Genomic DNA, 15,817 nt, shown 5'->3' on the forward strand with positions numbered 1-15,817 from the left:
TTAAAGAAATCATTTTTAACGCATTTATGTGTATGTGCTTATTCATGTTTAATTTCTGGATGATGCAGAAACGGTCCGAGTGAGTGTTTGTCAAAAAGTGCATTGAAGCTTCCAGCGAAAAAAACATTTGACAGACTTTACTGTATCTGACGGGGAGGAGGTGAGTGAATCACTATTGCATACAGTTTGTGTGCGCAATGCAACCAAGTCTCGCCTCGGGTCGTCTTTTTTTTTTTTTTTTTTTTTTTTCCCCCCTCTCCGGTTAAATGAGGGTTGTGTCACACCCACTTTCTCTGACTGGTACAAGGACGGTTAAATATAAGACCGAGATAACAGCAGAGAGGTATCTCGCTTTCTGCACTGAGCAAGACATTCATTCAAACAGAACCTCAGACTTTGAAAAGCACCGCAGCAGTCATGGCGCAAGGTAAGGAAATGCATCTGGACGCTTTGGTTAAATCTAACTTAATCTGGTTTTTAGAAAGTGATGTCACAAGCCTAGATTGCTTGAATGCGTTTGCTTTACTGGTTGCAAGCAACATAAGCTTGCAAGCTAACGCTGATTGGTTGATTTTTGGCACCGCTGACATACTTTTGGTTTAATGACGTCTTGATTGATAGTGTAAGCGCATTTAGGCTTGATGCGAAAGTTTTCAGATCGATATGAACCTTTTATGTTTGAAAGAAAAATGTACAGAAACTTATTATTAGCAGAAAACAGATCATGTTTTAATTATAAGTAAGAAATTTCCCAGTTTAAGTCAGATTTACAGATTGTAGTAGAAGACACGTTTTGTTTTCTCACTGCCCGATATGAAATCAGATTAGTTTGGATCATTGGATCAGAAGAACTACAAATATTTCTGTTTGCAAAACGTAAATACGTCCACATCCAATAAACTTCATTGTTGCGAAACAGCCTATTAGAAGCTCACAGTGCCATGACATCATCAACATCTGGATTTCCCAAATTGTTCACAGACATAGTCGTGTTATAGAAATGTATGAATCTTTTTTTCTTTCTTTTTTATAAATTCAGTCTCATTGATTTTTCAGTATTAGGCCAATAGAAACTATTTTGGTAAAACTAATTAATCTAAAACATCAACATTTGGGAAAAAAAATATTTTGTGGGGTGTATGTGGTTTTCGCTCTACGTAATGTTTATAATAATTATCTATGAATATGAGAAAATGTTCAATAAAGAGTTAGACAGGCAACACCCTGATGGCTTTAAACTGCTAATTTTCTAAGCTCCTGCAGCCTGTAGCTGTGCTGCATGTGCAGATTTTTCTAGTTGTGTGTGACTTAAGTTGTTCAAGTTGAACTGTTATCTATTATTTCTGTTTTCCTTGATGATTAAAAGCACGTTTGAGAACATTTGTTTAGAGAAAAGTGTTTTATTGCCTGGACTTGTGTAACGTCACTCTTTGAGTTGTCTTGTTCAAAGTTGGGCTGTAACCCTGCTGGCTCTCCCCCCACTTTCTGCTTCCTGCAAGTAGTAAATATGTTTGACTGGTAGTGTGTACCCAATGAGTCCACCCTCTTTTTCTGTTTCAGTCATCTCACAGTGAGTCGTCACTATGCCTCGAATATTCTCATTGTTTTACAAAATAAACCACTGTTGCTGTTTGCAAATAGTTTAAATGAAGTAATGCAAACATTTCCAGTGAGCAGAAACCAAACAGACACCACAAGCAGTTGTGGAGCAAAATCCAGCAATAATTAAAGGAGAGAACTCTGCTTCATACTAGAAAATAACTATAAAAAAAACAGCAATCTCAGACTTAGGTTGTTTTTTTTTTAAATATATAAAATTTTATTCATTACTAACGTTTTTGGTTTTTGATTTCTTGTGCAAGTCACACTTACAACATACGTACTGTAATACTAGATGAACTCTTGGTGATCATTTGTCATTGTTTATCATTTATCAGGAGAAATTTCCCATCATTATAATAATAATTTTTGATTTATTGTTGTCTCAATAAATTCCAATTAATGGTGTTAAAACCCCCAAAAACTGACAATATTATCAGAGATTTAAGTATTTCTATTATCTCCAGAGCGTCAATAAATATCATTAAATTCTAAAACATGATCAAATGAAGTTACTTTGTCCAGATCTGAAGAAGCCTGTTTCAAAGATGAATGTTTTTTGAGAACAGGATTTGTGTTTGTGGTGCTTTGAATGCTCTGCCATGCAATCAGAGCCAAACAGTCACCCACAAAATAAGCAATAAATTGTTTTTAATCACTGTTTTCATCATTAGCATAATTGTAACAGCACATCATGGTTAAAATTTAAATCCACATCATTCACCTCTACTCTTGTGATGTAAAACGGTGTGTTTAAGTTTGCCGGTGGCCTAAACACTCACAAAGCCATCTTATTGTCATCAAGCATCAAACACATTCTGCATGGTCCGGTCCAGCAGCACACAGCTAGAAGGAAAGGTCTTGCTGACATGAAAGCATAACAAATATTTCAGCTTGATGTTTAAGTAGACAACAGCTGCTCTGAGATTATAATAGCCTCTGAAAACAGGTGCAGCTCTGAGCTGCCGCTAATTGACTCTATATTTGAGGGTCCATCCAGAATGATCTGCGTTAGACCCCCAGTGAAGGTATTCAGAAATATTCAAAGAGCAACTCTTCGTGTTTGTATTTTCACCCAGACGTCAAGCTGGAGCCAGAAGTAAATAACTGTCTCATAGAACTCTGGATGCTTTTTTGTCAATGTTGTTTTTCATGTTGTCACCAGAGAACTTCTGAAAAGCAAACGGAGCCTGTTTTTCTTCCTGTTTGTACACTTATTGCCACCTCCAAATTGTTGCTAAACAGCCTTACGACGTCACAAGTGACACCTGTTTTCCACACGAATGAAGCATTCATTTTTATTTTAAAAAGTGCCTGTGGTGTAGACCTGGAGTCTGAGTGGGTGTTACCTGTGAGACTGAAAACTTCATTCACATCAGAGTGTTTGCTTGTTTGTGTTTCCTGAACTAAAATAGTCTTTTTGGTCCTTGCTACCATATTAGGTCATCTTTATTTAATTTCCCTTTAATGCTCATACTGAACCAAGTGTTGCTGATGACAGAGCCCCTTTTGTGCTGTGGGGTCAGGGTTTAAGGAGCGACAGGAGAGGCACAGGCACACAGAGAAGAAGGTGGGGAATCTCAGGAATCTCTCCTCGTATAATCCGTTCTGGTAGTGAAGTATCCCTATAGATTCAGCTGCAAGTCAAGGATGCATAAGGTTCCACTTTGAATCACAAATGTGCTCCATCTGGCAGCCAGCGCTCGCTTTGTGTTGTGTTTTTTCTTCTTAATTACCAACAATGGACATAAATCTCTTCAGAAAGTTGGGCATCTGTTTTTCATTCCTTTTTCAGACATCTTGGGCATTCCTTCATACGTTATTAATTGAGCAGCACACTCTTAAAACTATGAGGCAAGAAAAAAATAACTCAATATAGCATGTTAACCTACTTTTGGGTCAAACATGGACCAGTCTAGTTCTGGTTGGATTTAACATTAAAGTGTTGGATTGTGGGTTAACATGGCTCATGTTTAAATGTAAGGCTACAAAAACGTGGGTTGAAAAGGATAATCAATAAAATTGATTATTAAAGTAGGTAAAGGTAATTTTATTTATATAGCACATTTTCAGCAACAAGGCAATACAAAGTGCTTGTACGGGTAATGTTCTATAGCAACGTAATGTTTCCAGAGTTATTTGGGTGAAGGGGGGAAGGTTTTGATTTTGTATGTCTCCAATAGTTAATGAGTGAGAGGCAGGATAGGTCATCAGGTTATTACAGGAACACGCAGGAAAGACAATCATGTCCTGTGGTGGAAATTATCAACCAGCAATGGACAACATGGGTACACTTGCCAAGTCATAAATTTGCTCAGAAAAGTATGTATCTTTTCAAAGTTATGTCTTCAAATAGACATTAACATGTCCACAACAAGTAACAAGTTGATGAAAGGAGGCATGAAATAATGTATTTTAGTCAAAAATGCACACATTAAGTGTACAGAAACCTGTCCACTCTGTTAAATGTTTTATGTAGTACTAAATCTAGTCTAAATATACTAAGGGTCATTAAGGGTTCTTGCTTTGTCTCTCCATCAGTTTGGTCTTCCCGGGGGCGGAGGGGGAAATGTTGAAGCCTTGTGATCTGGAACACTGTACCAACACCATCCTGTGTGTATTTTGTTTTGGATGAAGGCCAAGATTAAACACTGACTACTTCCCAGAAGTGTTTCTTAATTAACTTACGTAAAGCAGCAGGAAGCATTTGTAGCGCAACTAAGTCTAGCCCAGGCTTGACATCATAACAGAGACTTGAAGCGAAGATCTGGGCTTTAGTAAGTGGTGAAAGTCTAGCCTTCTGACATGCATTTCCATCTGTGGAGGTGTTACACAGGAGAACTGTAGCCTCTTGTTTATACAACTGTCCTTTGGATGGGACTCTGTGTGTTTTAGCGAGGTCCCTGGAGAAGGGAGACACTGTCCGTGTTTAGTTCCTATTGAATCATGCAGAAACTAAATGATCTTAATGAACAGTAAATAACCGAACAAGCTGGTGGTTATGTATCTGATCTGAAGAGCTCACACTAAATCCTAACATGCAACCACATCATGTCTAAATTAGAAGAGATTGTTATGAATTAACAGCAATGATAAATGGGAGTGACAATGAGTTATATGAACCGTGTTCATCAGGACAGTACTCCACTAAGTAATAAAGATTCTACATTATAGAGCTAAAGTTTATGACATTTTTTCTAAGAATATACTCCATACCTGGGCTGCCTTTTGCCTTCAAAACTGCCTTATGTTATGTGATAACATATGCTCTTTTGGACTGACATTTTCCTGGTCAGCAACAATAATACTGAGGCAGCCTATGGTGCTAAAAGGATCTCTTAAGAAAATATCCCTCAAAATCTAAGTCTGGCATATGAATATTGAATTGGAAATTAAGATCTGTTGCACAATCTGTTGCTATCCAACTTTGGAAAACCTCCAAGTTGTGACTGCAGTTTCCTGTTTTTCCCTGACAGGAGTGGCGCCATGTGTAGCCTGCTGATGCTGAAGCCCGTCAGTCTCGGGGTTCCCTGTGTTGTAGATTCAGAGATGACATCCAACATATTTTGATTTCTGTTGCCTCTTTATTGTCTTGAACCAGGACTCTCATTCTCCCTCGACTTCTGACATCAAGGCCAAGCAATTCACACAACTGCTGATTGCTGGATGTAATTGGTTTTTTCACACCATTTTCTGAAAACTCCACAGATGGTTGTGAGTGAAAATCCCAGCAGATCAATAGTTCCTGAAGCACTCAAAACAGCTTATCTGGAAATAACAACCGTGTCACGTTCAAAGTCAGACTCCTTTTCTATCCGCTTAGTCCACTTAGAAACTTCCCATCCGCCACAGCCAGATGCATTCAGCTGCAGCGGTGTGATTGGTTTACGTAAACACACTGACTTTACAGCAACATTTTTTATGTGTTATTATATGAGGTCAATTAAAGGACATCACAACAACAGCGTGTTAATAGAAAAACAAAATTTGACTTAATTTAAAACAAACAAAAAATTACCAAAAATATTAAGATGATAGAATCAGATAAAAGCCACTGTTTAGTATGTGTTTTTACATTTTTGTAGTAAAAATACTTCTCTTTAGCTACTGATGCTTGCTTTATTTTAAGCTCTGGACATTGAGCGCTGGAACCCGGAGTGCTTGTTCAACAACACGGACCATCGCACCGACCTCAACGGAGTGGATCGGCTCATCGTCCGGAGAGGCCAGCCGTTCACCATCAGCCTGTACCTTCGGTCTGGGAGCTACCAGCCGGGCATCAGCTCTCTTGACTGCATCGCAGAAACAGGTGCAGTCTTTCAATTTAAATAGTTGCTGTTCATCTAAAAAAAAAATGCATGGATTAATTTAAATTATGGATTGTACAAGTGTGTTTCTCTCTGGTGAAAAAGCGTTGAGGTTACTTCCTCTCATTCGGGAAGTGAGTGCACTCGCCCACTTATTGCTGGGTGTGTTTGTTTATGTTAATTTCCTTTGCAACCTGTTTAAATATGAAGAGGGAAAGGGAGCAGCAGCGGGAAGCATTCTAGTCCAAACATGAGAGGTGCTTCTCAATGTGTTCACTTTTCATCTTTAGTGCATTGTGCTGTACTTCCTCTGCTAAAGTCAAGCCCTCCAGCATTTTTGTGTATGACTGTAATCAGGCTCTTCTGTTATTGTTGGAAAGCGTAGCTCTTACATTGCATTGAACTTCTGAATTAAAAAAAGAAAAACCTATCTGTCTCTTGCAAAAAGCCTGATAAGCTGCAAACCACCCAATTCAACAGTGATATCAGGAAATGTTGCTGGTCGGAAGGGAAGTGTGTATAATCACAGATAATGCTATCGGGCCTTAGAACGCAGCTGTATTTTGATGGATTCAAGTTGGCTTTTCCATTCAAGTCAGGAAGAATATCGCAATGCAAAGCCAAAGGCAAAGTTGCTTTAGTTGACAAAACTGCTGGAAGATCTTCCAGAGTTCTCTGAAGTTTAGTGTGTAAGCATTTATCAATTATTTATGGCACCTCTGTGCTGTAAATGAATGTCCGAACACTTACAGATGCTTTAAACCTAAAAACCTTAATCAAATTTGCATTGACTCTAAAAATATTCATATTTGTACACACTCATCATGGACACAGATGTTATGTTAAATTTGGCCATTTATTCCTGGATGTAATACACAACACACAGTTTTATATTGCAAAACTGCAAGGCACAAGTTAGAATTTATTTTCACCAGTTTGAAATCAAACAGGTTCGTAATTGTAGACTTAAATATATACATGCCCCTAAACGTGGCTTACAGTCTCTTAAATGTCATGGGTTGCTTAAAAACCAACTCCATGTGAACGGGTCTGTGGTTCCCCACACCCACCGATGAACATTATGAAGAAACCTTACAGCACACATGCGCACAGATGTTCACATTCAGGAGCTTGTCTGGTAAAGTTGCAAACAATTTTGAAAGATTTGATTTCTTCTTTCTAATTAACTGTTTCCTTGGTTGCTCTCAGGTCCTCAGCCCTCTGAGCAGTATGGCACCAGGGCCCGTTTTGGTCTCTCTTCTAGCATCGACACTTCCACCTGGAGCGCTACGGTAACCAGCCCCCCTGGAGACATGGTGGCCCTGTCCATCTGCTCGTCTCCCAAAGCTCCTATTGGACGCTACACCCTGACCCTGGGCCAATCAGAGAAGATTGAGTTCATTCTTCTGTTTAATCCCTGGTGTCCAGGTGGGTAAACATGCCTGCATCTGGGAGGGAGGACATGTCTGTCAAGCAGAGGATCTAGTGGAGCTTAGATGATCATGTTTCACACCAGTGTGTGTTAAGGATTAGAGCTGGCAAGAAGAGGGGATAATAAATCATAAAAAAAAAAATAATAATTGCCAAAACTTGGTGCATTGATCGATAATAAGCTGCAGTGAAGCATCTTAGGAATTTGTTTAAAACAAAAGTCTGCCAGTTTGAACTCACCTTGGGACATTGTTTGTGCTGTGTCTTGGCAACAGCGGATGCAGTGTATATGGACAACGAGCAGAATCTGGCAGAGTATGTGCTTTCTCAGGATGGGATCATCTTTCGAGGCAGCAGCAAACACATCATACCCACTCCGTGGAACTTTGGCCAGGTACCAACACCAACACTGACTCTGTTAACCTCTCCTTATCACCCTAAACAATCAGTCAGATCAGCCAGGAGTTTTGTCAGAGTGTTGAATGAGTTTCCATAAGAGTCATTACGATAAGAGGAAAATATGCTCTCACAAGATAACCTATGGGGTTTCTAAAACGCTACAAAACTGTGCTGCTTTTACACTTCTTGAAAATATCCAGCTTGGTTTTGTTTTCCCACATTTACAGCATACCTTCCCACAGCCAAACATTCATTAAGTGCATTTGTTGTGTTTGCAGTTCGAAAGTGGAATCCTGGATATTTGTCTGAGGATTCTGGACATGAATCCCAAGTGTTTAAGAAATCCTGGAAAAGACTACTCAGGGAGAAGGAACCCTATCTATGTAACCCGAGTGCTAAGTGCCATGGTACGACTAATTACTCCTGTCCAAGACTTAACATTTCACATGTGAAAAACGTTTTAGACCCAACTTTTTTGTTGTCCGCCAGGTGAATTGCAATGATGATAAAGGAGTATTGCTGGGAAAATGGACAGATGGATACGAGGGAGGGGTCAGTCCCTTGTTTTGGCGTGGCAGCGTGGAGATTCTGCGAAATTGGGACACTCAGTCCTGTCAGCCTGTTCGTTACGGACAATGCTGGGTGTTTGCTGCCGTGGCCTGCTCCGGTAAGAAACTGCGGGCTGTTGGCCTGTTTAGAGAAAAAGACTCATTATTTTTTGTCAATCAAAAACAGCAAACTTGATCTTCCTTTGTTTTAGTTTCCAGAGCATTGGGCATTCCTTGCCGAGTCATAACCAACTATCTGTCTGCCCACGACACCAATAGCAACCTGGTGATTGAGCGTTATGTCAATGAAAACGGGGAACTCATTCAGTCCAGAGAAATGATCTGGTTAGACTTTACTTACACTGTATTTACTGAGTGATTGGCAGTATTATGAACACTCACATTGTGTAATATATCTCCAGGAATTATCACTGCTGGGTGGAAAGCTGGATGACCAGACCTGACCTCAAGCCTGATTTTGACGGGTGGCAGGCTAGTGACCCCACTCCCCAGGAGAAGAGTGAAGGTAATACTTTTAAAATAAATATACATGTTTTGTAGAACTATTATCTGTTATTTTCAGTTCTAACATTGTCCCCTTTGTCTTAGGAGTGTATTGCTGCGGCCCCATCCCTCTCAGGGCCATCAAGGAGGGAGAGCTTGCGTTCAAGTACGACGCCCCGTTTGTTTTCGCTGAAGTCAACGCTGATGTTGTCACAATGATGAAGAAAAAGGATGGCAGCACTTCAAAAGTTACCACAATTGGACTGGTGGGCCAGATGATCAGCACCAAGAGCGTTGGCAGTGACAGCAGAGAGGACATCACTCACCTCTACAAGTACCCTGAAGGTACCACAATGTATTACTCATAACATGTAAAAATAATTATTTTCTATACGTAGAATACGTAGATATACTTGCATATAAAAGACAGGTAAGTAATTAAGTAAGTAATAGACTTTAAACTCTCATAAATTTGATTTTGTAGGCTGATTTGAACTCAGGCCATTCATATTAAATATTATTGGGTAAGATGAAAGTCACTCTTCCTTTATTGAATATTTTAATGGCCAAGCAATGCATTACCATTAGATTTTCACTTGTGCAACAGAAATGGTAGTTAAAAGATAAGAGCTGTTTATTTTTTACACTTTTTTGTGTAAAAAAATATTTGCCCCAATATGGATTTCCTCTATTCTAGAATATTTATTACCTTTAAATGTTTCAAACCATCAAATACAATTAATTAATTAATCAAAAGATAGCCAGAGAAAATAAAAAATGTAGATTTCAAATGATGGTTTAATTTATTTAGGTGAACCAAGCTATTCTAACTAGCCTAAATGCCCCCTTTGTAAAATCAGGAATTAAATGTGATTAAAATGCATCATAAACATTTGATATTGTAACACCTTATTTTAGGATGTAGATATCTTTAAAAAAAAAAAAACGCTTGTCAAGAAATCTGTCTCCTCTCACTGCTTTCAAAATAATTAATTTGTAAGTTTTAATATAGATGTACCTATTAAGTGGACTTAACAGCCTGTGCGAATATTAAAGCAGATGTTTAGGAGTGTAGATTAACACAATGCCAACATAAAATTAGATGAGGAGTTTTCACAGGGAAGCATCTGCTGCAGCCCATAAATCCCGTAAGGGTTGCAAGGTCATTTGAAAAGAATTTGAAATCCATCCCTCTTATAGTAAGGAAGATCTTTCACAAGTGGAAAAAATTACACGTTTGCCAAAACCCTCTCAAAAGATGACATATGAGCAAGTTCACACCGAGGTGAAACTGTGTAATACTCTGAGACATGCTTACTTAAAGATCTCAGAGTGGCAGCTCAAACTGTGCAGCCATCATTAGCTTCCCACAGTCCTCACATTTCTACAGCACGTGTCCTCAAACGCCTCATACCATGTACTGTCAGTACATTTGGTAGATTTGCAGCCACACAGTCCATTTATATAAGTTGGAGGTTATTGTTGAGTATGAACTCCTCTATGTAGGAAAGTTCCTCGGTGAAATGTGAGGTTATCTGTCCGACAGCTGGATGCTATCAAAAGCCGAAGCCTGGAGCAGAACAATTAACCCAAGCAAAGGCACAAATGTCCACTACGGTGGTGCAAAAAGGAAAACAAATCGAGTCATCGAGATGGCCGAAGTTCAAGCCTCACCCCACTGAAAGTATCAGGCTGTACTTTAGAGAGGGCCGTCTATAAACAAACGCACGCAAAGCTCAGTGAAGACGTTGTATAAGAAAAATTGAACCGACTTGTTTGCGCCATGTTGTGAGAGACCGATTGGGTCATAAAGAAGACAGCTGTGTTTTAACAATCTGCGCAAGCATTTGGCAAATTTAAATGCTTAACTTCTGTTGAATAAATGTAATTAGAAAATATCACCTCCTGTTCTTTTTTGGCTTAGTTTTCCTTGGAGTAGATGAAGTGTAATTATTGAAAATACAAAGTATTTCTTCATCTGTTGCATGCATAATTTTCATTTTTCTAAATGTGTTCACCTGCTGGAAACAGCCAAATCAAATGCTGTTAAAGCTTTCGGTTATTCCCTAAATCCCTTATCAACAGGTTATTAACTCGTATGTAAAAGACAAAACAATATATAGCATTTTGAATGTTTCATTTTTTATTTTTTTTTTTTGACCACCTAAAGTACAAAGTCTCCCCGAGAGTCAGTGCATTGTGCTTCCACATTCCCAGGATCTGATGAAGAGCGCGAAGCATTCACGAAAGCCAACCACCAAAACAAGCTTCTCCAAGAGAACCCAGACCTGGGGCTTCACGTCACCATCAAAGTTACGCCCGACATGAGGAAGGGCTGCGACTTTGACGTGTTTGCTGTTGTCACTAACAACACAGAGGGAGAGAAGAAGTGCCGCCTGGTGTTTGGGTCCTGCGCTGTGTCCTACAATGGGTTTTTGGGGGGAAATTGTGGTTTCAAAGACCTGCTGAATGTTCAGCTCCCACCAGGTGCAGGTGAGTCACGCCACCATCTTTACAGGGACATCTCTGAAATGATGCTTGTTCTAATTCTGTCAAAAATGCATTTGTGTGCGACACTCCAGAGAGGCGAGTTCCGCTAAGGCTGAATTACTCAAAGTATGGGAGCCAAGTCACAGAGGACAACTTAATTCGCCTGGCAGCTTTACTGCATGACTACTCCACAGGACAGGCCAAGCTGGCGATGAGAAACATCGTACTGGACAATCCTGAAATCAAAGTCAGAGTGAGTACAGTTCCTTTTTGTGCACTTTGAGGAGTGTTGCACGACCAATATTTTTGAAATCCTTTTGAGGTTATTCTGTCAGTTATTGTAAAGATTTGGTTTTGATTCTTGTGCATTTCTGCAGCTCCTCCAGAGTAACCTTTGGCCTATTTGTCTGGGCTCTCGTTGCCCGGCCTGTTAGTGTAGGTGGATGGCCATGTCTTGGCAGGTTGGCAGATGTGCCTTTTTTGTTCTGACTCTATTTATTAATTATATTAATTATTAATTATATTAATTAATTATATTAAGTAATTATTATATTAATTAGTTCTGACTCTATTTATTAATTATCCTAAATCTCAATGCAATTGAGTGCACTGGACTTTATTAAGGGGTGTCACCATGAAGGGGGCTGAATATAAAAGTATGCCATGCTTTTCAGATTTTTTGTTTTCTTTTTCCAAATGCACATCTATTTCCTTCCACTATTTCCACTCTTTAGTTTTGTGCTACTTTTGTGTAGGTCCATCAGTCAACATTCAAATACAGTGAACTGAAATTTGTGGCTGTAACACAAACATTGTAGAAAACTTTAATTGCTGTAGAATGTTTCTGCAAAGCACTGTTGATAAATTTAACAATCGGGTGATTTTAACAGATCAAAAGCAGTACAGACCCTAAGGTGAAGTGGAGCAGGACCGTTTTAAGGGTGACTATAAGGTATAGCTGTTGAGTGTGTATAGTACTGGAGCTACATAGCAGGTAAAAAGGTTAAGTTGGGTTATCCAGAAGCAATAGTTGTAGGGGTGTGCAGAATTTGTCAAATAAGTCAGAGTGAAATTGCAAAGATAAGCTTTCAATGCCATGTTTAAGAGCTGAATGGTGAATATGCAGCTCTGTGTTGGTAGAAGTTTGACCTGGCGATGACCGTGTAAGAAGCCAGAGTAAATACGCTGTAAATATCAGGCATTCGGTTTGATTGCCCGGAAGTGTCACGTTCAGAGACACATAACACACACAGAGGCCACAGCTGAGGAAGATGTTAGAAACTTCAGAGACACAAGCTGAGAGTTACTCCTTTGAGGAATTTAAATTTATCTTTTGTCCTTCTGACTTCTCACACAGCTGCAATGCAACTGCTGTAAAGCAGTCCTTTCCTTCTTTGGTGCTTCTTGTCTCCTTTTGCTTTTTCAGGTCACCTTCTGCAGATAAACCTTTTTAAGGCTGCTCTGTATTGCTTGTAAACATACCTCAGCTTGTAGATTTCAATTGTGGAGATGAAGTATATGCATAGTTCTAAAATATTACAAATTCTCGATTCAATTTAGGTGAACTTTGACTGGCCCATTAAAAAAACATGCAGATCAGAAGGCAGCTGGTTGCAGTGGATTTTAATTCGTGGACCACAAAGTAAAGCGAGTTGAATACAAATGAGCATCTCAATTTAAGATTTTTAAATCCACTTCACACTTACTTTCTACGTTGTGTTGGTTTGCCACATAAAATCCCAACAAAATACACCGAAGTTCTTAGTTGCAATGTTGCAAGACTTTAATCAGGCTAGTGTGGTTGTTCCCTACAGATCCTGGGTGAACCGAAGGAGAACCGGAAGCTGGCCGCAGAGATCAGCCTCCAGAACCCTCTGCCAGAGCCGCTGGACAACTGCTGCTTCAGCATTGAGGGGGCCAACCTCACTGGAGGAAACATCATCTCTGAGAGGTTGCTAGATTTCCAGCTGCACCTAAAATGATCTCCTGTTTACACACAATTTGTGTAGACAGGAGATTAAAAAGAATCCTTGCATTTTGATTTCTGTCTAGAGCAGCTCAAACACTGCTGCTCTGGCTGCATCACCTCCATAGATAGTCATAAGCAAAGAGTTCTGTGCCTGCAGAGATTTATATCTGTGAAATGTTTATGCAATCTGAGGATCTTGACAAAGCCTCCAAGCAGCGTTCAGAGAAGTAATACTTAAATATTTACCTTCCAGGTTGGGCTGCACGGTGGGACCAGGGGAAGACGCCAAAGTCAAAATCTACTTCACTCCGACCCATTCTGGCTTGAGAAAACTGGTCGTCGACTTCGATAGCAACAAGTTGTGTCACGTCAAGGGCTACAGGAATGTCATTATTGGAAAATGAGGTGTTATATTGACCTGAAGGTGGAAACATATTCCATCTGTTTTTCCATCATGCTTTTCCAAGCAAATTTACACTCTTTTATTTCTACCGACTTAAAAAAAGCTTTTATTCTCATGTATTTTCTTCCTCTTCTTTTCTTATATCATTCATTTAAGCTTCCTGTTGTGAGAAAAAAAATACTATAAGTTAGTAGAGAACTTTGTTAATCAAGGCATATATTTTAAACTCTATTTGTATTCTTCTCACAGTCTGAAGCGATGATTAGCATCACTTCAGATGCTAATAGGGCTTAACTTTTTTTTTTTTTAAAGTTCTACAATTAAACTCCTGTCTACAACAAATAAAGAATTGTGAGAGCTTGAACACAGATTTTACAAAGAGTGACAACTGTTGCAGCATCTCATGTATATACGTTTTGATTGTATCTCGGGAACAGTGAAATAAATACGAATCGTCATCTGATGGGACGATACGTGACTTTCATTTCAGAGGAATATGCTCTTCAAATAGTTGCTCCACCTTCCCACCACTCCCAATTTTAAGTGGCTTTCCAATTCCAATTGGAAATTTTCATTCTTCCTTTGCTCATCACACATCACATTATTTACAACACAGATTCGATTCTGTCCAAGGCAGCCCAGCTAATTGCATCAAATCATTAACTTTCTAGGGCAAGCATGCCCTAGAAAGACATGGAAACCTCCATGTTGCCACATGCTTGCCCTAGAAAGTTAATGATTTGTTAAGTTAATGAAAGTTAATGATGGAAAGTTAATGAAAGTTAATGATGGAAACCTCCATGTTGCCACATGCTTGCAACATCCATGGCGACATGGAGGTTAATTTGAGGTTAATTTAATTTAACCATGGTTCTACTGGCTCATGGCTCACCGTGAGCAGCCATCTTCTGCTATCAGACTTTGGTTAGCAAAGAAAGAAAGATGCAGAACCACTGGACATATAGGGCAGAGGGGAGAAATGGTTTCACCAAAGACTTTATCGAGGAAAAAGACCTTCAGACAATAAAGCATTTCACGAGGAATACTTCTATGGCGATCAAATAAGAACCATATAGGTGGTTCATACTTTTGTCTCACTGAAGACTACATAAGAATATAACATAACCCTACATGTCTTTTAAGAGCTTGATAAACTTGTTTTACACACTAACCTGGACCCCCTTTTTAAACTTATAGACTGACAACATGTAAGAAACATAAAGTCCTCCTCCTTTCACATGTTCTGCTAAATGACCCCCTTCATTGTCATTTTCATTGTTCATGGACAGTTCACAATGCCAAAATTATGAAGACATTATACCTTAGTACTCCATGGAGGAATACTATTAATGTACAATCTCAGGTAAAGTGCTTTTTAAAAAAGTTTTGGGTATATAGTTCTTTGCTTTGGGCGACACTGCATTAGGGAATTGACTCAGTCATAAAAAGTTTCTGTCAGTTGTGCAGCAAACAATTTTTCCACAGGATATGATGTCTACGCACTGGTCGATTTTTGACGCTAAGGTAGATTTCTGGTCAGCACTTAAGAAAAGGACTGTCCAGCTGTTTTATGGACTCTGAAAAGTAATTTCTTATTCCGAAATTTAAAAATCGAGACAGACTAAACAAGCTAGAAACTATTCAGTAATTAAAGATAAGCCTCAGGAGGTTGGCGTTAATGAAAGGAATCCCATTAAGAACCAGTATTTTTCCATCAAGTTACCTCAAATCAAACATTAAGTATCAGTAACCAAACCAGAACTCAGTTGTTGTCAGCAGGACATTTAGTGCAGTAGTACAATTATGAGCACTTCCCAGTGAACACCGGTTTCCCTGGAACAAATACCTTTCAGAGTTTAAGTGAGTTAAAATAATGTTATATCAGCACTCCGTACATCTGCAGCAGCATTTCTGTCTTGCCTGGTGCTTTTCTACATATGTGTATATCTTAAACAGTGCTGCTCTCTGCTGGTGAAAAAGATGAACTCAGTGTTGAAAAGCAGCATGGAGAGCTTGCTCCCGTCAGTCAGGAGCTGGCAGCAAACGACAATCTGGAACATTTTTCCATATAGTTTCTGTGACGCAATTTGTGCAACAAAATGTATAAAGGTAAATATAAGTAAAGTCAAACACACACTATCCAAAGCAGATAAAAGAGGGTGCCTTT

At 39.2% G+C, this 15,817-nt stretch overlaps 1 protein-coding gene across 1 annotated transcript; it reads left to right on the forward strand.

The window, feature by feature from the left end:
- The first annotated feature begins 284 nt into the window (after positions 1-284).
- Positions 285-14,118, forward strand: tgm2b (transglutaminase 2b). Its single transcript, XM_014981147.2, has 13 exons — positions 285-427; positions 5,729-5,908; positions 7,116-7,334; positions 7,613-7,731; positions 8,015-8,143; positions 8,226-8,403; positions 8,497-8,629; positions 8,707-8,810; positions 8,894-9,133; positions 11,006-11,281; positions 11,371-11,531; positions 13,093-13,229; positions 13,501-14,118. Exons 1-13 carry the CDS (start codon positions 418-420, stop codon positions 13,649-13,651), a joined length of 2,037 nt encoding a protein of 678 aa, XP_014836633.1. The 5' UTR covers positions 285-417; the 3' UTR covers positions 13,652-14,118.
- Positions 14,119-15,817: the final 1,699 nt, after the last annotated feature.

The sequence above is a fragment of the Poecilia mexicana genome, unplaced genomic scaffold (assembly GCF_051168715.1).
Source record: "Poecilia mexicana isolate PSO_F unplaced genomic scaffold, ASM5116871v1 scaffold_5, whole genome shotgun sequence".
Lineage (NCBI taxonomy): Eukaryota > Metazoa > Chordata > Actinopteri > Cyprinodontiformes > Poeciliidae > Poecilia > Poecilia mexicana.

Coding starts and splice junctions, on each gene's coding strand:
- tgm2b (XM_014981147.2), top strand. Junction 7,335..7,612: donor GTTTAATCCCTGGTGTCCAG/GTGGGTAAACAT, acceptor TCTTGGCAACAG/CGGATGCAGTGTATATGGAC. Junction 8,404..8,496: donor TGCTGCCGTGGCCTGCTCCG/GTAAGAAACTGC, acceptor CCTTTGTTTTAG/TTTCCAGAGCATTGGGCATT.